This window comes from Leucoraja erinacea, chromosome 3 (genome assembly GCF_028641065.1).
Source record: "Leucoraja erinacea ecotype New England chromosome 3, Leri_hhj_1, whole genome shotgun sequence".
Taxonomy (NCBI): domain Eukaryota; kingdom Metazoa; phylum Chordata; class Chondrichthyes; order Rajiformes; family Rajidae; genus Leucoraja; species Leucoraja erinaceus.
In genome coordinates this window covers 30,761,889-30,783,931 of record NC_073379.1, presented here as the reverse complement: position 1 = coordinate 30,783,931, position 22,043 = coordinate 30,761,889, and the positions used below count along the sequence as shown (strand labels likewise).

Here is a 22,043-nt window from a genome sequence, read left to right as displayed (position 1 = left end):
CTTTATTGTAAAACATTCAATCAGACTCATACCCCTGCCAATCATATTTGCCTCACCTACATTCCATTGGCAAAATTCTCGACCAATTTTTGCTAGTTATTCGTGTCTTTACTACCAGCTGAAATTTCCGTAATTTAGTTTAAAATTAACTGGATATGTCCAAAAAAAATCCATTCTGATTGCAAAATGAAAGAGATTTAAATGATCTGTTTATTTCAAATGCTCATGTTCTTTCACTCGTTCTTCCTTGTGTGATGAATCAGACACTGCGGGCCAATTACTTTGCTCTCCTCTATTGGGCTGCAATGCCTGTAGGTAAAGGTGCTTTGCAAATATTGAAAGATTGAACGCAGCTCAAATTAATGGATCTGAAGTGAATACTCAAGCTTCTCAGTGTGAGGTAGTCTGTCCAGACAGAAACCATTTAAAGTAGGATTGACTGAAGCTACGTTCCATTGCATAAACCTGGACAAAAATTGATCAGTACAAAATATGCTGAAAGCATAATAACAATAACGGTCAATTCTGGACCACTGGAATTTAAAATGAATTAAGCTAACTGCAAATTAGATATTGATTTCAACAGGAATCGCGCTGTCTCATTAACAGTTAGCATGTATAATAAATGTCTCAAGTTATATTTTACTTGGTGCTGAAGGATCTGGTAAGTTGGTGAGCAATGATTATTGGTATCCTTGGATTATTGGATTCTTATTTGCTAAATCACACATTGGTCCTGTTGGTGCCACCAAACTACTTAGAGTTCTAAAATGACACCAACAGGGTGCACATTCATGTCTGGCATAAAGCATTGCAAAAATCACCCAGTTAAAAAAAATGATATAAGCTTATTAATGAACAATCTAGCGAGGCTGGGGTCAGGACACTGCCTGAAAAACTCCTGGAACAATGTCCTGGACCACAATTATTTTTCTGTAGCAAAGAATGACTTCAACCATAGGATGTTTTTCTTTTGAAGCCCATTGACTTCAGTTTTACCAGGGCTCTGCAATGCATCTGACCTCACTCTGGCAATGGAGGAGGCCCAGGACAGAAAGGTTGATGTGGGAATGAGAAGCGGAGTTAAAATGGTGTGCAACTGAGAGATCCAACAGGCCTTGGTGGACTCAGTGTAACTGCTTGGCGAAACCTGGTCTCACCAATGTAAATGAGACTACATTGTGGGCACTGAATGAAGTAGATGAATTTAGAGGAGGTGCATGTGAACCTGTATTTCACCTGGAAGGGCTGCAGGTACCCAGGATGGAGGTGAGGGAGGAGGTATAGGGACAAGTGTTACATCTCCTGTGGTTGCAGGGGAAAGTACTTTGGGAGGAGATATTTTGGGTGAGAAGGGATGAGTGAACCAAGGAGTATTGAAGGGAGTGGTCTCTGTGGAAAACAGAAAGGGTTGGAAATAGGAAGATGTGACTGGTGCTCGGATCATGTTGAAAGTGATGAAGATGTCAGAGAATGATGTGTTGGATGCAGAGCTAGTGGGGAGAAAGATAAGGACTAGGGGAACTCTATTCTTGTCCCAACTGTGGTGAAGGAGAATGATAGCTTTCTACAGAGAAAAATCCCTCTGCAACCCTTTGGTTCATTTATCCCTTCCCACCCAAACCAGCCCTTCCCTAGGTACTTTCCCCTTCAGCAACAGGAGCTGTAACATCTGCTCCTACACCTCCTCCATCACATTGATCTGGGGACCCCAGCAGCCCTTCCAGTTGAGATAGAGGGTCACATACACCTCCTCTAACATCATTTACTGCATTCAGTGCTCCCTACGTGGCCTCCTTTACCTCACTGACACCAAGTAATGATAGGTAATCATTTCGCCAAACACTTGCACCCAGTCCACCAAAGCCTGCTGGATCTCTTGGCTACTAACCATCCCCTTCCCATTCCCAAACCAACCTTTCTGTAATGGGTCTCCTCTATTGTCAGAGTGAGGCCACACACACTCTGAAGCAACAGCACCTCATATTTTGCTTGGGTAGCTTACAACCCGGGCAGGGCGGTGTGTGGGCATAGCGGTAGACCCGGGTTCGAGACCCGTGTTTGATCCTGACTGCTGGTGCCTTCTGTACAGAGTTTGTACTTTCTCCCAGTGACCTGCGTGGGTTTTCTCCAATATCTTCAGTTTTATCCCACACGCCAAAGAAATAAATACACGTTTGTAGGTTAATTGGCTTGGTAAAAATGTAAAATTGTCCCTAGTGTGTGTAGGGTAGTGTTACTGTGTGCAGATCGCTGGTCGTTGCGGACTCGGTGGGCTAAAGGGCCTGTTTCACATTGTATCTCTAAACTAATCTAAATCCAATGGTGTGAACATTAAATTAGCCAATTTTAGATAAGTGACCAATAACCACCCCACCTTCCCCCAACTCACCCCATTTCCCTTGTGTCCCTCTTAGAGGTGCCCCCATTTCTCCTATAACCCCAACTGCTTTCCCCCTTTCCCCACTACCTTCCTTATATTAGGTTGTTGTGTGAGGATCCCCAGATCCTTATATTCCTTCCTTTGGATTCACATTTCAAGCCACTTCTCTTCTTATCATACATCCTTTTGTCTTCTTTTCATCCCAAGCCTTTGTCCACCTATCTGCCAATCAAGCCCTCCCTTCCCAGTATCCAGCTATCACTCGTCTGGCTCTGACCCATTCCAATCTTTATTCTAGCTTTCTCTCCCCAATACACAGTCTGAAGAAAGAGCACAACCCAAAATGTCATCTATCCATGTCCTCCAGAGATGCTGCCTGATTTGCTAAGCTACACTAGCATTTGTGTCTATCCTTAATAGATACTCACCTCTGATAACCAGATGAATCCCTCTTACCTGGTGGTGTTTTCTCATTGTTTGATGTCTCCAGCTGCAAGCACGTTATTATGGGTGCAGGACATTTAATGCATAATACATTGTTACGGCTAGGGTCAAATGCCTTCATCCGCAATACCCTAAAGTGGCATCTCCCCATCATTCATATTCATTGATTTCATTATAAGCATACAGTAGCAGGTGAATGGATGAAGGATCTTGGGATTCTCACACAGCAACCTAATTTTAGGAATGTGAAAGCACACTGAGACAAGTTAAAAATTGTGGGTGACAGCCTGCAAGGTGGCTTTCCAGCTTTCAACAGCTTTCCAGAAGACATATGTCATGATAAAAATGATAAAGAAATTGCTCCATCAGCGAGACATTCAAAATAGTCCACCTGGATCATCTTCAAATTTTATTGTGAATCATGAAATGAATTGTAAAGAGGGAAGATAATTACCATTACATACTTTGGTAACAGAACAATAACTAACTGGAAATAAATAATGATTTCAAACAATTATATAATTAACAAATTCAGAAAACCAAATGTATTTAATTATAAGAAATATATTGAAATTACATTAATAATCAGTTTATCTATATTTTATCCAATAAATGTTGGCACAGATTATCAATATGAAGAGATATGGCTTATCTTTATAGCAATGCAATTTAAGAGTTTAGATAAGCTGAAATTAGTTCTCAAAGGAACACTATAATGATATAACTAAAAGAAAACCCATCACAAATGAATACTCAAATAGGCACAGAGTAAAAGAGTAACTGTAAAATAAGATGGAAGGCATTTAAGAATCTATCCAAAATTATAATGCAGTTCAAATCACAATGAAAATTCTACCCTATTATCTTATTGTTTTGTAATTTTTCCAAATTTGCCATATTCCAAAGTTATTTACATAGTTAAAAATATGTTAGAAACACACAACCTGATCTGCAAAATGTCACAGATTCAGTCACTCAGCTGACAAAGCAAAGCGGATCCTTTTGAGATCCAATAGTCACTGTCTTTTTTTGATGGCAATAGGACAGTTACAACAAAATTCGTAGAGTGACCTGCAATCACACAAAACAGATATGTATGAGAAATGTATGCTTTCTTATAATGATAATCTATATGTTACTAATACTCACATCATGTTTGTTATTATGTCTGTCTTTGTGTCTGTCGAGCTGTGCTCCCAGAACTATGCCAAAACGGTACACGATAGCGCTACAATATTTGGCCCACCTTACTCACCAATGTCCTGGTGTGTGGTGTACAAAGTTTTGTTCAGATTTATGACATATTTTACAAGTTATTCACATTTTAAACTTTACAAAATCCAGTTTGAGAAAACTCCCTTGAACATGCACTGGCAGTTAGCAGCTAGGATGTCACAGGGGGATCTAATTTACATAAACTTCCCGTCAGCAGTCCCACTCCACAATGATATCACAATGGGATCTCATTTACATTAAAAAAACATTTCATATTAAAAAAAAACACAGCAGCATTCCACTCAGATTTATGTTGTATTTTAAACTTTAAAAAAATCAACTTTTCACTTTAAAACTTGCCCTGCCTGTTACAATGTTACCAAATGACAGAAATCCAGTGAGAGATTTGTTATATTGTTGTAAGGAGAGGGATGGAATGGGGGAGGGGAGACAGAACTCCCAATGCAAATAGAGATGTGTTACATTGCTGTACGCAGAGGGATGGAATGGGGGAAGGGAGGATTGTTGTTTAATGCCATTGTGTTTAGTGGGGGAATGGGATAGGGGAGGTGAGGAGTGGGGAGTAGGGAGATAGAGGGAGAGGAGGAGGTAGGGAGGGGAGAGAGAGTGACTGATGGTAGGGGAAAGGAGAGGGAGAGAAAGGTGAGCAAAAGAGTGGGGGAGGGGAAGAGGAGAGGGATAGAAGGGGGAGTGTGAAGACGAGGGGGAGGTAGTGGTGGAGGATGAGGGGAAATGAGTTGTGCCTGCATGGGTGAGAGGTGGAATAGGTTGCATTGGGGGAAGGAGTGAGTGATGGAATATTGCATTGGGGGAACAGGGCCCAATGGGTCCCACTTGGTTGAGTTAGACACTAAAATCCTAAAACATGACACTGCAATTTTGCCACAGCGCAATCAACTGAAACAGCTACAAGCCACCAACAGTTTTCAATCTGTCAACAGAAATTAGACAATAACTGAAACCATTTATGGCAAAGGGTATGAAATATCTATTATCTGAGGAAATTGCTGAGAATGCTCAAAAATCTAAAAAAATATAAAATATTGTAAAAACTCAGTTTTTATACTAAGACTCATGTCAAATAGATTTGGATTGATAATTCCAGGGTTGCATCATCACCTATTTCCAAGAAAAGTAAATCAGTAAAGAGTACTTAGGAGGGGTACATCAGAGCTACTTGGGATGGCTGGGCTATTTGACTTCACTTAGACCTCTAAATGTTAAGGTTAAATAGGTCTGAAGGAGGAAAAACAAAAGAAACGTTTAGGTTGGCCTGTTGATGATTTAAAGGCAGAAATAATAATCCTGCAAGACCCCAAAGCAACAATGGCAGAGATAAGAGAATAAAAGTTATAACAGGCTGACAGAGGGCATTATTTTAATGATTTTAGACTTTAGACTTTGGAGGTACTGAGCAGAAACATGCTCTTCACCCCACCGAGTCTGTGCAGACCAGCGATCACCTTGTACACTGATACTATCCTCCACACATTAGGGCCAACTTACGATTTTACCAAAGCCAATTAACCCACAAATCTGTACGTCTTTGGAGTTTGAGAGGAAAGTGGTGCACCCGGAGAAAACCCACGCGGCCACAGAGAAAATATACGCTCCTTTTGGACAGCATTCATAGTCAGGATTGAATCCAGGTCTCTGGCACTGTAATAGTCCTGTCCCACGGTATGAGTTCATTCCAAGAGCTCTCCCGAGTTTAAAAAAAAATCAAACTTGGGGTAAGGACGGAGAATTAATGTAGCGAGCACGTCAGAGCTCGGGGAGGTCTCTTAGCGGCTTGTAACGCTAACAGCAGGCACTCGGGAAGAATCGCTAATGGCAGGTAAGCACGGGAAGACTCGTGAAGATTTTTCAACATGTTGAAAAATGCCCACGAGAGCCCCGAGTACCGACGAGTGGCCATTACCGTAAATCTCCCAGTTCGAATCAGGGCAAACCCGGGAGAGCTCTTGGAATGAACTCGTACTGTGGGACAGGAGTTTAAGGCAGCAGCTCTACCGCTCTGCCACTGTGCTGTCACTGTGCCACCAGTTTTTTTCTAAAGTAAAATAACAGAGAGAGAAAACATGGAAAACCCAGGAAGATGTAGAATATGGCAGGAGAAAAAGGTAAATTATTGAACACCCTGCTATTCTTGTACTGATAATAGATAATTTAAAGAAAAGTAGATGGTTCAGAAAATATTCAAGCTGATTAAAGTTGCTTGACCTACCAACTAATTACTCAAATGCTAAGAAGTGATGAGAGGGGATCTTATAGAAACGTATAAAATGATAAAAGGGATGAGCTAGATGCAGGAAAAATGTTCCCAATGATGGGGGGAGTCCAGAACCAGGGGCCACAGTCCAAGAATAAAGGGGAGGCCATTTAAAACTGAGATAAATTTAAAATAAATTCACCCAGAGTTGTGAATTTGTGGAATTCTCTGCCACAGAATGTAGCAGAGGCCAATTCACTGGATGAAAACGAAAAGAGAGTTAGATAGAGCTCTAGGGGCTGGAGGAATCAAGGAATATGGGGAGCAGGCAGGCACGGGTTACTGATTATGGATGATCAGCCATGGTCACAATGAATGGCGGTGCAGGGTCGAAGGGCAAAATGGCCTCCTCCTGCATATATTTTCAGATTCAAATTCAGATTCAATGTTAATTGTCATTGTCAGTGTACAGTACAGAGACAACGAAATGCATTTCCATGTTTCTATGAAGCATAGCAGCTGGGAATTGCTTGCATTGAGATATTGATCAAGTGGTTCAACAACCTTTGGCCAATCCCACCTCACTTGACCCATCTCTCCCTGAAACCATATCTTTTCCAGCCAAAAATGTAGGAGGCAGATTAACACTTTAAAAATACTGATTATTATGGGTTCCAGATCATCTATTTATACATAGTCCAACTAACCAAGCTACCATATCTATTGGGTCACTGAGTTTAGGTAGTGCTCTTGCGAAGGTGACATAACCCCACATGTTATAAAGCCCAGGAAAGTCCTGTTTGATAATTAGGATAAACTTTTGCCAAGAACTCCAAAATGAATCTCAGGCTTAAAAAAGGCTTCCCTTCCTTAAACAAAATTTCATAATTTCATATTACTACATAGAGAATATTGCTAATAACAATAACCATTTACATTTAACATTGGACCTTGTTATAAATATTAACATAAGCAAAAATGCCAACAAACTAATTTCATATTTTATTTAGCCATTTGTGTTCTTCTCACCTTGTTCGGGAGAAGGCAGGAGAATGGGATTAGAAGGGAGAGATAGATCAGCCATGGTCTGTGGCGGAATATCAGTTATGATCACTTATGCTCCTATCACATGATCTTATGATCTTGGTATTGTTATTTGGAGGGGAAATGCAATTGTTAAACCTTTGGGGTAGTTTATTGATAGTTTTCTTTCAGGTTAATTACTTATATTTGTATGATACAGCCCTACTTCTTCATTTGTGATATTGTTGTGTCGTGCTTATTTCTGATTAAGAAATATCAGATTGATGTTTCAAACTCCATGCTGCATGGATACCTGTGTTATACAATCTGCAATGCATGGCATTTATGATGGACATGACTTTATACATAGCAACTAGTGTTGGAAGGAAGAATACATTTTTACATTTCCAATTATGGAGAATTTAGATTATGCATGCTGTAATATTCAACAAAATGTAGTCATTTTTTCTTTTCCTGTTGATTTTCCATAGTGATTTTCCATAAAGCATGCAGTCATAATCAACACACATTAGTGCATTTTAAATAATGTGCATGCAAGCAATGATTTCAAAGACAGAGGCAGCTTAACAAACCAACAAGCGTGGTATCAATGTTTTAAAGGGTTTGAAGTCACTGTGCAGTAGGTTGATATTTCCCCAATACAATTTCCGGAGAAGAGCTATTGGATTGGTTTTAGACATGCCTTAGAGGTAGAAGACTTAGGAACTGACCCACTATGCAATTAGGTATGAAATATACAACTGACACCAAATTCAAACTGCAATAATTTGAGTACATTACCTGTTGTTGAGAGAGTTCCTGCTCTGGTGGCTGTCTTGTAAAGCGGTGCCTGGTACAGTAATGGACTTGGTTCATAATTCTGTACAGGCTCAAAGTGTATAACCGGCAAAACAGAATTCATCACCTTGGGAAAGGAATCTTCTATCACCATTTGTTTATCATCCCAGCGAAAAGCATCCATGAACATTCCATGGACTATGACCCCATCTTTGGGGGAAGGTAGCTAATGGAAAGAGAAAATAGAGATGCAGATAACAGATTGAACATCATTTTAAAATACAAGATTTACTTTTAACTTAATTATGATGTTTTGCCACAAAATTGGGTATTTTTAACTGATTTGTGCATTTAATTTACAAATTGGATTTATAGATTTGGGGATATCTTCCCAATCTTTTACCGTAGACTATGTGTAAATCAATAGATTTATTCCTGTCTTTTCTTCTATTAGGAGTCCATCCCTGACATTTAGGTCTATTTGTCATTGGATCTATATCCAGTTCCCTTCACACAGCACCTTCCTGTGCAACCACAGGAGAGGCAGTGCCTGCAATTATGCTTCCTTCAGGTTACCAAATAACCCTGAAACAGAAATTGTATTTTGTGGAATTGTACAGTACTGACTTCCCCCTTCTTAAGTTTTCTCTTTTTTGGGGAAGGCCTGATGCTGATTGGATAGCACGATGCTTCTGTTCAATCCATGAATGTGATCCCATCCTGTTTCCAATGGTTTTAATTCTCCGTTTCACTCCCTCTCTGACACCTCTCTGCTTAACCTCCAACACTGTTCTAATGTAGCTAGATATTCCAAAAACACCCTCTCAGATTTGTTCTTTTAGACTCAACAGAGAATTTGACAATTTCAGATCATTATTATTGCATACATTTCTGTTGATTGCATCTGCTGGAAATGACTGGGAACTGGTACAGAAGAGGAGTTGAGGCAAGCATTCATCAACCATGATCATAATGAATGGTGGAGTAGGCCTGAAGTACCTGCTGGCCTACTCAGGCCCCCATTTTATTTTGTTCTTGGCTTCTTTGGTTCCCTTATTTGTGATGTGATGTATTAGAATTGGCCTCAGTCCAGAAGAGATTCACTCAGCTAACTCTTGAGGGGTGAACTTTTTGAAACATATATGAGCCTTAAGGGACATAACAGAGCAGATGTTGAGATGTTTCCACTGGTGGCCTGGGCTGACCATATTGAATGGTGGGGTCACAGGGACTGACATCTAAATGCCACAGAGATAGCCCCGTAATCAGGATCGAACCCGGGTCTCTGGCACTGTAATGCAGTAACACTACCGCTGCGCCACTGTGCCACCCGTCCTTGAACATTGCCCAGTTTGCCATGCCTGAAATCATTCTCTGTGCAGTCCTCACCACTGGGGCTGTGCTCCTCATACGCAGGAAGAAGGAGCACAGCCAGGTGGTCAGATTTCCCAAAATGATGGCGAGAGATGGAGTGATAAGCATCCTGGTTATTCAGCCAAACTACTCTGAAAGCACCTCCTAAACATGTAACCTTTACACTACGAAGGGCAAGGGCAATAGGCATATGGACACACCTGGCTTCTGTTATATAACACACAATCTTAATGAGGGAATAAAAAATGGTGTTCGTTCCTCAACATTCCCAATGGCTTTGGAGATGCATCTTCACCACAAAAACAGCATTGGATAAAGGAGGGGTGCACCACCACCTTCTCTGACATTATAGATGGGCAATTAATGCTGGTTTTACCAGCAATGCCCAGATCCTCTGAAAATAGACAAATAATATTAAACATATTATAGTGTTGGAATATTTTTTAATTGAAATGTTGAAATTACCATAACATCCATTTGAAGAATCTCTCCATATTTTAAATTTCGGGAAGCTTCTGCGACTTCCACTGCATCCCGATAAATAGGAATGATGTTGTAACGAAAGCTAAGTTCATCAATGGGTAGGTTATATTTCCTAGCATGGTTCTGAAGTGTTCCTGAAAAAAAAAAAAGCTGTAACAATTGGGAGAAGGAGTTGGATGAGACATGTAACTTGTTTGGTTTATCACTTCTTAAAAGATCTTAGCTCTTCTTACAGCAAGTAGAGATTTAATTTGTCTTTGTGGGGTATGAAGCGAATGATTAAAGCCAAGATTTCTAACCTATCAGGTATAGAAATAATATGCCTGCATATAAGATTTCCCTTCCAAATGCGATGGCTATCAAATGCCTAAAGTAATTTTATTTTACCTCTGTATCTACCCGTTTAATGATGCTTTCAGTTTTCACTCATGGAAATTTTTGAATTTCCTCACTTCTGAAATTTATATATATCCAATTACTGCACAACATCATTTGCTAGCTTTTAATCTATTCTTATTGAAGTAACTGGAAGTCAAGATAAATTGAGGTGGTTCTTTGAAAGGAGGTGAGAGAAGAGCTATTTTTTTAGACTATGTTATATCAGAAGTGCCCACGTAAAATATAATGTTTTCACATAACAACCAAGTTATCTCAGGCTTGAGAAACTGACCTTGGAAAAGATTGCAGAAAAAGATACCTTTCCATGCCAATGACCAGCAGTACATAGCAAATGTGAATTAGGAAAGAAGATTCCGGAAGTGGCGGCGCTGTTAACAGCTGCGGCTCGCCTGCAGTCTGTCTGTCTTTACTTTTTTCTGTTGTTTTTTTTTGTCTTGTTTTGGTTGAGTTTTAGTTTGTTGGGTTGTGTTGAGGGGGTGAAACATGTTCTCTGCCTCTTCCTTTGGGGGAATGCGACTTTTTCATGTCATATCCCCCTTCTCTGCCTCCGTCTGCGCTGAGGCCTAATGGCGGAGCTGGCGCACTCCACCCTGCGACCGACCCTGAGGCTCCAGAGGCAGAGCCAGTCAGGACTTACCAACGAGAGGCTGGCCATCTTCGGGGCTAAGGCAGCGGTGGCCCGACTTGCTGGTGCGGCTTTCTGGCTTTCGGCGGCGGCCTGGAGCTGATGCAGCGGGGCTCGGAGATGAGACTGCGGGAACTGGAGCTGGGGCAGCGGCCTGGAGCTGGGGTGGCTGCCCGGAGCTGGGGTGGTGGCCCAGAGCGGAGACTGCGGGACCTGGAGTGGCGACTGCGGGACCCGGAGCTGGGGCGGCGGCCCGGAGCGGGGACTGCGGGACCCGGAGCTGGGGTGGCGTTCCGACTTTCGGCGGCGGCGACATCACCGCGGAGGTCCGCTGGACTGGAGGACGGCATCTTCAGCCTGGATCAATCACCTCAGCGCAGAGGGAGAACAAGGAGGGAAGAGACGGAGACTAAGACTTTGCCTCCATCACAGTGAGGATGTGCTTGGTGAACTCACTGTGGTGGATGTTTAATTTGTGTTTATTGTATGTTTTGTTACTATTGATTCTGTGTATGACTGCAGGCAACATAATTTCGTTCAGACTGAAAGGTCTGAATGACAATAAAGGAATCTAATTCTAAGATTGGAGTGCATTTTGTGCAATACTCTAAAACTTATGATGGGTGGATTTAATAACATTAGAATGGGCACTCAATACTGAGGGCTAGACCAAATTACAAGACTTTAATAACAATTTGAAGAATAAGCAGAAAATTAACAAATGAACTTAACACAGATAAGAATGAGGCATCATATCTTTATTAAATAACATTTGAAAATCAAGATTTAAAAGAAGCAGAAGAGCAATAGCATTATAAAAGTGCAAAAACACACAACACTAAAAATAATGAAGAATTGTAGTCCCAGCATTTTCTTGTTTTATATTAATAGTAGCGATGTAGGTTAGCAAGATAACTAAAAATGTAAACCAAAACTTTGGGTTTATTTTCACAGGGATTGAAATGCAAATAGAAAATCTATGATAAAGAGGTGATAGATGAAACTGCAGATGCAGGAATCTTAAGCATAAAACAAAGTGCTGGTGGGTCAGGCATCTGTGGAGGGAATGGGTAGATGGCATTTTGGGTGGGGACCCTTCTTCACTGATTTGAGAAGGGGAGAGAAAATGGGAAAGGATTGATGGATCGAGGTGAGGGGGGAGTGTTTGTCCAATGGATAAAATGATAAAGGCTAGAGGTGAAAAGGATGTCATATAAGGAAAAACGAGGTGGATTGAAATGTAAAGCCAGAGGAAGGGTTATAGGTGGAAGGAGAAAGTGGATGGGATACGGGAAACGGAGATGGGAGATGAGCACATGATGTGGGGGAGAAGGGCTGGGTGATAAGAGTGGGGAAAGAAATTAGTGCGCATTGTGGTGGAAAGGGGAGGGTGCAGGGAGAAGAGAGATTAGGTAGGAGGGTATTACTTGAAATTGGAGTTCAATGTTCATACCATTGCGTTGTAAGATACACACGCAGATTATAATTTTTAAAAATGAAAAGCACTTCTATTGTGAATATGCATATGAAGATGGATAAATCATGTCAGACTATCCACTAATTGCAGTACAATTAGAGATAGAACTTTACAACATCAGGAAAAAAACACTTAAGCAAATACACCTTGTATAAATGAAGCCATCATATAAAATTCCTGCAGCTAACTATGTAAAGGTATTCCAGTGAAAACCATTGATTTCTGGAGAAGCATATTTAAATTCTCAAAACGTGCTGTGCTGGGAAACATTATGTTCCATGAATGGATTGGCCTGATAATTTACCAATAATGAAATTTAAAGAGTAATAATCGAGGGACATAATTTTAGATGCACATTCGGAAAGCAATCAATACTAAAATGATAAATCTTGGGTGTAAATTTTAACGTATTTGGATAGAAATACTTAACAATATTTTATTTCATAGAAACATAGAAACATGGCTGTAGGAGTAGGCCATTCGGTCCTTTGAGCCAACACCTGCATTCAATATGATCATGGCTGATCATCCAAAATCAGTACCCCGTTCCTGCTTTTTCCCCATATCCCTTGATTCCTTTAGTCCTATGAGCTAAATCGAACCCTCTCTTTCAGATATAAACAAAAAGGCAGGAAAGCTTTTAAAGAATTTAAACATCTCTCAAGGCATTACCGTATCATTTGTAGAGGTCAGAAAGTAGCTACAGCACGAATTGGAGATGTCAACCTGGTTCGGAATTAAAATCTTAAAAAAGTGTAGGCCTAGGGCTCCCAAGACACAAAGCATACACAATTAATGGAAGGTTGTTTTTTTTTGGCTTAAATTCTAATCATATACTGTATATATTGTATTTGTTACCTTGGTGGAGTCATCTGACTGAATAAAAATTGCTTTGAGCTACCTGATGAGTTTAGATCTGTTGCACTTCCAACAGCACAATATGGCTCTGAAAATTCCAACAGTATTTAAATAAATAATGGGTGATATCCAATTTAATTATTCTTTGTCTTGCAGATTTGAGGGCAGGCTGTATTACATCTTTATATGTTCTTAATAAATCAGTAATGCCTGCACTCAATATTTTTTCATTCTAAATTTAAATTACTCATCATAACTCATTCTTTAATTCAAAATCTTTCTGCAAATACCCTTACTTTAAATCACCCTGAGATCAAATAACTATGAACTATGACTGTGAGAGGCCACAGACTAATAAACATCAAGATTATTGCAAAATAATTTAAGTAAAATGTTTTCAGAAACTGTTGTACCTGTCAAAAATCCCTGAGGGAAGAAGAATCCTGAAATCCAGAAGGACTTCGGTACACCAATTTTGATCCAAGTCTAAAAACAATAAAGAAGGATATGCTTATGAAGAAATTGCTTTAATCTATTAAATTGCAATTCACATTAAATCATTAAGCTGCACATATAAAATTACTGTAATTAATAAAGACAATTGATGTTTCCAATTTTAAACTGCAGCTCTTTTTATTTCATTTAACATAAAGGCATTTTTCTACCCTGGAGAGGAAAATCAAATTTATTTATCATCACTCTTTATTTCATTTTATGTAACTTGGTCTAATCCTTGCTTCCAGTGCAGACAGGTGAGTTACCTTTATGGAGGTTACCAAGCCTGCTGTGCAAATACTACCACCTTATCATTAACATGCATAATTTAACATCCCCATCAAGACATTTTGATTAATTTTATTATAGACACTCCATTTACTCAATACATCCCTCCCCAACCTTCCGCCTTCTGAAAAGTAACTTGCATCTCTCTCTTTCCCAGTTTTGCTGAAGGGCCACAGAGCAATAATGTCTCTTTTTCCACAGCCATGATCATATTGAATGGCGGTGCAGGCTCGAAGGGCCAAATAGCCTACTCCTGCACCTATTTTCTATGTTTCTGTTTCTATGATGTAGCGAGATGCTGAGTTCTTCCTGCATTTTCTGCTTTTGTTTTGAGTTAGTACTTAATGCTTTTGGACCTTCTCTGCTAGGAGGAGGGGGTGTGTGTGTGTGTGTCTATCACGCTGGCTTAAGCCAAAGATCAGCTGTTCCCCCCCGCTGCTTTTTGCCGTCCTCTGTCCAAGCCACCACCCCCCCCCCCCCCCCCCCCCCCCCCCCCCCCCCCCGAGGCTTCCAGAGGGAAGGCAGGGACAACCGAATCCAGCAGCAGAGTGGCTCCGTTAATGGATTCATTCCACAGTGAGTTCAGTTTGGTAACAACCCCAACCCCCCCCCCCCCATCCCCTTCTTCCCCCCCTGCTCCCTTCCCCCCCTCCCCCTCCCCCCCTTCTCCCCTCCCCCCCTTTCCCCTCCCCTCCCCCATCCCATAACCCTCTCACCCCCTCCCACCTCTCACCCCCCCCTCCCCCTCTCCCACCTCTCACCCTCCCTTCCCCCCCCACCTCTCCCCTCCCCCCCCCACCTCTCCCCTTCCATGCCCCCCTCTCTGTCCCCCTGTCCCCCCTCCCTGTCCCCCTTCCCTCTCTCCCTCCTCCCTCTCCCCCCCCCGCCTCCCCCTCTCCCACCTCTCACCCTCCCTTCCCCCACCTCTCCTCTCCCTTCCCCACACCTCTCCCCTTCCATGCCCCCCCCCCTCTCTCCACACCATCCCCCCTCCCTGTCCCCCCTCCTCCCCTCTCCCTCCCTCCCTCCCTCCCTCCCCCCCTCCTTCTCCCCCCCCCCCCCCCTCCCTCTCCACACCTCCCCCCTCGCTCTCCCCCCCCCCTCTCCCCCCCTCCTTCCCCTCCCCCCTCTCAACCGCACGTTCGGGGAACAGACCCAACGGGTCTGCAGTTGGTCTAGTATATTATTAAAAGCCTTGTCTTGTTTCTATTTATGTGTGTGTCTGTGATTGTGATCGGATCTATGCCAAAACGGTGCATGGTAGCGCTAAAAAAATTTACAACGTTACTCAGCTTTTTCCCGTTGTTGCCCTTATCAAGTTTCCTTCAGACTTGATGTTATATTTCACAAGTTATTGATAGTTATAGGTTTAAAAAAGCCAACTTTAAAAATATTTTCACTGTTAAATCGTTGCTGCCAGGCTTACATCAAACTTCCTTACAAAGTTGCAATCCAGGAGCACTCTGTGCTTCCATCTGGGGGAATCTGGGGGAAAAATCTGGGGGGAAAAAGCTGGAATGGAATAGGAAATGCCATAGAGGGCAACTGCTTTAAATGAAATAGATGACGAATAGATAACATTTATATAACATATTTCAGTCTGAAGAAGGGTCACAACCAGAATTATCAACTATCCTTGTCCTCTAGAGATGCTGCCTTGACCTATTCAATTACTCCAGCACCTTGTGTTGGGTTTTTTTAAGTATCTGCGGTTCCTTATGTCTACCCCTTTCATAGTTCTTTCAAAATACTTTACAGCCAATTAAATGTATTTGAATTGTAGGGATTTCTCCAATGAATTTGCACAAAGCAATTCCCACCAAACAGTGAGAGGACCGTCAGATTTTGCTGCAGTGCTGTAAGATTCTTTATAGCCACCTGAGATGTCAATTGAGTCTCTGTTTAATGACTCTGCGGAGAGATGGCAAAATGAAAGGAGCAAGCTGTGTGTAATTTTTACCCTGATCCTTGAAGCCAACAAATAATAAACTTTTGAATATTATTTTTTTCTAAATATAAATAATTCAAGATTGATGGGACTCCTTCAAGGAAAGATATATTTGGCATCGCAGTAGGTCAAAAATCACAGTAGTTTACATGTAATTTAACATTAATGCCGTCTCCATTGTTTGGCAAGTGTGGGGCTGAAGATGTGGCCAGACATGGCCTGAAAAGGAACTTCGCTGAAGCTCCAACAAGGAGGTCGACCTGGGCTTGGAGACGCTGGCAGGTAAGGTCCCCTTACTAACCCCTGTAAAAGCTCTGTCCCCTGTCGACCCGGGTTTGGAAAAACTGGCAGCATAGTCTGTCTAATACTCTTCACTACCTCTGGAGAAGAGCAGGTTGATGCAGAGACACTGGCAGGGTGCCTTGCACAGCAATCTCTGTAAGTTCCAAGAAGGAACAGCTTGTCTGACCTGGTTCAAGGTAGACCAATTTGAAACTAGCCGTCCATTAGATCATATTGGCCAGGGAAGCACTGGCTCAACATCTATGATTGAGGTTATCAGGCTGCTCAGTAGAGTGAGGTAGTTTGAGGATTCCCTCAACACATGCTTATTCTTTCAGATTGGCTAAAGACTTGCCAGCTCGCTGGAACATCATTTGCCATCCTCTGGGGATAGGTAACTAACTAGCAAAAGGCCAATCGGGCATGTAGCATTTTTTACCTGACTTGCAGGTTCAGGTTGTAAAAAGTTTTTAAAAAAAAATATATATATATATATAAATAATAAAAGCAAAAGCGCCATAAGGGATCTGCTGGCACTTGTGACTAAATTTACCATCCCTTCGGGGATAGGAGAATTGTTAGAGATAAAACTGGCAAGTAGCATTGGTTATTTGACTTTTCATCAGTTGATTGAAAAGATCATGCAGGACACTGCTGGATACTATGTATGTTCTGATTCTGCCAGACACTGGAGGTTCGTAGGTTAATGCTACCAGTTGAGGCTATATGAAGGGCAAACCAAAGTCAAAAGGCTTTAACCCCCAGAAAGTCAGAGATCCTAAGAGAAGGATTCGGCTTTGCAAGGTCAGTAGAGGGAATTCAGTTGTCTGAATTTCAGTAGACGTCTTAGCACTTTTGTGTTATGCGCAGCCTAAACTCAATTGTGTTAGGAGGGTATAGGCCTGAGGTCAACCCAATTTATGCTAGTTTTGTGCTAGGTTAGCATGTGCAGTCTGCTAATATCTTTTGGGAAAAGACTTGGGCTAGTAAGTTAAGACTCACAAGAGAATTTCAAGGATGCGGTGGGTGCGGTAAATGCACCCTTTGTGGGTAAGACTCCCGTTTACCTGCATACATATCATCTGTACCAATTGAGTGGCAGATACCGCTACACTGAGGCTGGTTGGAGCACCAGGCCTACACAATTAACCAAGACAGAGGGCTTTTTAATCGCAGGTTTCAGCGCTCAACATGGATGCAGCGCTCTCCACATATTCAGTATCGTCCCCAGCTGGCCATGATGCCTGAGCAAGGGGACAGAGCAAGTCTAGGATCAGTTGACTATTAGTCATCCATCTGAGGCCATTTGTGGTGGTGTCAGTCTCAGCGATTGCTGCATCTTGGTGGCGGGGGTGATAATCACCTTTTGTCTATTATTATATTGGCAGCCTTGGTGGTATTTATAGCAAGTGCTTTCTCAGAAACTGCCTTGATCACATCTACAGTCACCGTCTGTCTCGTCATGGACAGCAAAGCGACAATGAGGTGGAGGCGGTTGAGGTATGCAAATGTTTATCATCAGTCGCATGACAGGTGCTGTCGATAGTCAAGTCGGAGATAGGTGAGACGGTTCAACAAACAGGTGGGGACAGATAACCTCCAATTTTTCCATTTTACAAATCGTAAACGGTTACAAGACTCAGTTTCTGGCTGATTATTTCCTCCGCGGTGGAGAAGCCAAGATTTCCGTACTTATGGTTAAAAGAGGAATCTATGGCTATCCAAGTTGAAACAGAGACATCTCACAAAGGATGAGCAGTCTGCCCAAGAGGGGTATATTTCTAATATTTTCTCAAAGTTGAAGGAAGTGGAGGATGCCAAATCAGTCTAGGATTTAGCTAGTCTGATCATGTACTTGGTTTAACCAGTTTAAGATGGATAATTGTCATTCAGCAATGCTGCTGATTACAGAGGATTTAGGGCCTCAATTGATCTTGAAGAAGCATTCTTTTCCATATCAATACACGAGAGTGAATGCTGCCCTACTCAGATATAAAGGGCATTTTGTTATGGAGTTTATAGACGACATGATTATTGTAGGAAGGAGATCAGGTGTCCCAGAGTTAGCTGTTTCAGCAACCAAGGCTCTCCTACAATTTCTAGGTTTTGTTATTCATTCAGGAAGTCCATTCTGGATCTGGCATTATCTATTACATATTTAGGGGTTTTGACTCGCACCCTACCCACAGATAGGACTCAGGGGTTTTATCAGTAGATGCCTCCTACGATAATTCAAGATGAGGCAACATGATTATAGTAGTGCCAAATTGGCCTACTAAACCAGGGCTTCCGTTGTAAATATGTCTGCTGAAAGCTCCTATAATTGCTCGAAGACATGAGCGGTTCAGCCTATGTCTCGTGCATCTATCACTGCATGGTGGTATGGAAGTTTTGTGAAGAGACACATGTCTCTTTTAAACAAAGGTAGAAGAGGTTTGTGGCTTCTATCAGTTTGGGGTTAAGAGACACGACTATGTTATAGCGCAATTGATACTGCTCGTGCTGCTTTGTCATTGTATCTAGTACTATAAGTGGGACAATAAATGATTGGTTATTCACCCACTGTTGACTAAGGTTATGGATGGGTCTTTTATATGAACACTCTAAAGCCTAGATACAAAGTAGTGTGTAATACGTAACAGTATATATTATTATGCGGATTATCATCAACTGTATTCCTAATGCTGAAGCAGTATCTTTTAAGTTAGTTATGCTTATGACAACTGATTTCAGCACAAAGAGCACAGTCTTTACACAATCGCTGCCTGGATCTCTCACTCATATCTGACAGAATGGGAGTTAACTCATAAAGCAAATCGGGCATGGTTGGGTACAAGTTTGACAGCATACCCACCAGATAGGAGATTGGTGCTGTAAAAAGGTACACTGAGATTACTAAGTGCCTGTGAGATGAAGGATAGTTTCTTCATAGTTATTTAATAGTTTCACAAGAAATTGTTGGTGTAGACAATTTCAATATGGACAGAGTGTAAGAATCTAAAAGTGGGAGTGAATTCAAATAATTTCAAGTCTCACTCTACCAGAGGGGGGGTGGCTGGCTCGTTAGCAGCCAATAGAATGGATTTCCCCTTTGATCATCTTCTTGCAACAGCAGGAGGCTCAGATAAGCGCACTTTCAGAAGTTATAAAATTTTGTTGAACATGTCTGGATGTCTGATTTGTGAATTAAGGGACATAAGTTTATGGGTAACATGAGGGGGAACTTCTTTACTCAAGAGAGTGGTGGCTGTGTGGAATGAGCTTCCAGTGGAAGTGGTGGAGGCTGGTTCGATTTTATAATTTAAAAATAAATTGGATAGGTATATGGACAGGAAAGGAATGGAGGGTTATGGTCTGAGTGCTGGTAGATGGGACTAGGTGAGAGTAAGTGTTCGGCAAGGACTGCCCTCCATTCCCAACCCTGAATCCCATAAAGATCATTCGGTAAGTCAAGCGTTATCAATCTTTCTATAGTTTAAGTTGGTGCAAGTGGTCTGTGGTTTCATACAGTTCCTTTGAAGATTGGCGCGCATGCGGGCTGGCGGGTTCTTCACGTAGTCTCTCACTTCAACTTCTCATAAAATAAAGATCAAACTTCAAACGGTAAGTTCTCGTTTAATCTTTCTATTATATTTAACTGAACCAAACTCATCTATTAATTAAGAGACTATTTTGTCTCTTCACTTAAATTAATGACTGTCATTTTTTGGCAGTGAAATACCGTGGATAAAATATAAGTAAATTTTGAGATTTATTGGTAATGGTTTATTACTGTTTAATAAAATTGTTTAATAATGGAGAACTGAAATTACCAAAAGTGCAGAAGATTTGACAAAATGTGCAGTGATGTTCAAAGTAATCAGTCACTTGCCTAACGCAATCAAATATGGTTTGAAGCTAATTGTTAAACAAGCACTGCTGTATCATCATAGTAATTAGATGTGTGGAATTCGCTCATTGTGAAAAAAAAACGTAAGCAGTAGTTTTCAGAACCAAGGATAACCGGTAATGTTAAATGTCCGCCGAACTTCACTGCCGTGTATCTCTGGCTTCTTAAATGTTGTCTCCACTCCTTCTCCCCCCTTCTCCTCCCCCTCTCCCCCACTCTTTTAAAGGACTTACCGTACAACGTGCTTTAGCCGTCGTAATTACAGCGCCAACCTTCCTGTTCATCGCGGCGTGTGTCTGTATTACCTAGGCTTTGCACCGTGTGAATTTCACTCAGACAGCGCTCACCCCGCTTGCCCTGTCCCCCGTCTGCATAACAGGTTGGTGGAGGAAGCAATGTGTGTGTGTTCCACTCTGACAGTCGCCATTCTAGTTGCCGGTTTTTCAGGCTACTGCCGGCAACTTGTCAGTCGCCAGCAGTCGCCTGAAAAATCGCCTAAGTGGGACAGGCCTATTACTCAATAATTGTGCTACACAGTAAGTCATATTTGATACTAAATAAAGTTGAAACAAGTGCTTAATGATCACATAGAATGATAAAATATGCTCTTACTTCCACAGATCTTACCTCACCCATAAAATTCCATAACATTAGTCAATTCTCATGGAAAACAAGCTAGAAAAAAATCAGATTTTCACAACTACAAATAAATGAGCTCTAATTTGATATTACATTATGTCTCACCGCTATAAACTCTGTTCTCAATATGAAGTCTTTCACCCACGATGCCAAGGGCTTGAGTGATGGATAAGCTGCATCAGACCACAAAGATGGAACATGGTTGTTCAGGAAGCTGCTGTACACCTTTTCTACCTCTTCAGACATCACCACAAATCCAGCAATTGCCTTGTTCAATATAACCAAAGAGTTCTGTACAGACATGAAAAACAATCATCAAAACTTGTAATGAATATTATATTTTCTGTGACTGAAATGGCAATACTCCAGGTACACCGATACCATCACTTGAGATCAGGACAGGCATTTAAAGTAAGATTTGCCTATCCAGCATGATACATGTCTAAATCTAGTGCACCGGTAGTATCATACTCCAGATATGCTTTCAACACAGCTACTGGCACAGTATTGTATCGTGATCCGAAGGCAGCGTTAAGGATGGAGCTACATCTGAGGAAAACTCTGAAAGGAGTTTCAATGCTCAGTACCAACTTACCTGACCAGCAATGGAAAAACAAAGCTCCTTGTTATATCGGAAGATGTGAGCTTGGAAAGTAAGGAAAAACCCTTCTATCTTAGTTAATATGGGAATGGCATGTCTGTGCCCATGACATTTAACAAAGCAACATAAATAATGTAGTTGAGTAAAGTGGGCACAGTGCAAAGGTAACAAGTAATACACTGCGTTAAATTGGAGTTGGGGTGACAATGTCAGATGTGGAATTACGTTTACTCGCAGGACCTTTCATCGCAGTCTCTACCATTGTGGATGATAAGAGCAATGCAGTGGAAAACTATTATTTCTGTGAATCCAGAAACAATTCAGATTTGACTTTAAGGTTTAAGTTCTCTCTTTTTATTGGGTCAATACTCTGAAATTCCAACCAAACATAGATGTAGCACTTTGTTCACCAAATCTGCAACAGTTCATAGATAAGGACCAGCAGTGCCTGTGGCAGAGCTGGTAGATTTGTTGCCTCACAGCTCGAGCAACCTAGCTTCAATCCTGTCCTCTGGTGCTGTATTTGTGTAGTTAGTGCATTTCCATTACGCGGACAGTTTCCTCTGCGTACTCTAGTTTTTTCTCCTAT

At 41.5% G+C, this 22,043-nt stretch overlaps 1 protein-coding gene across 1 annotated transcript in view; it reads right to left on the bottom strand.

Moving 5' to 3' along the window:
- Nucleotides 1-3,207: 3,207 nt before the first annotated feature.
- LOC129695437 (dynein axonemal heavy chain 6-like) overlaps nt 3,208-22,043 on the bottom strand; it is a 283,604-nt gene continuing 264,768 nt past the window's right edge. The window contains 5 exon segments of the mRNA XM_055632390.1: nt 3,208-3,898; nt 8,100-8,322; nt 9,936-10,087; nt 13,726-13,798; nt 20,959-21,144. Of these exon segments, the coding sequence (XP_055488365.1) occupies nt 3,795-3,898; nt 8,100-8,322; nt 9,936-10,087; nt 13,726-13,798; nt 20,959-21,144 (738 nt within the window). The 3' untranslated portion in view covers nt 3,208-3,794.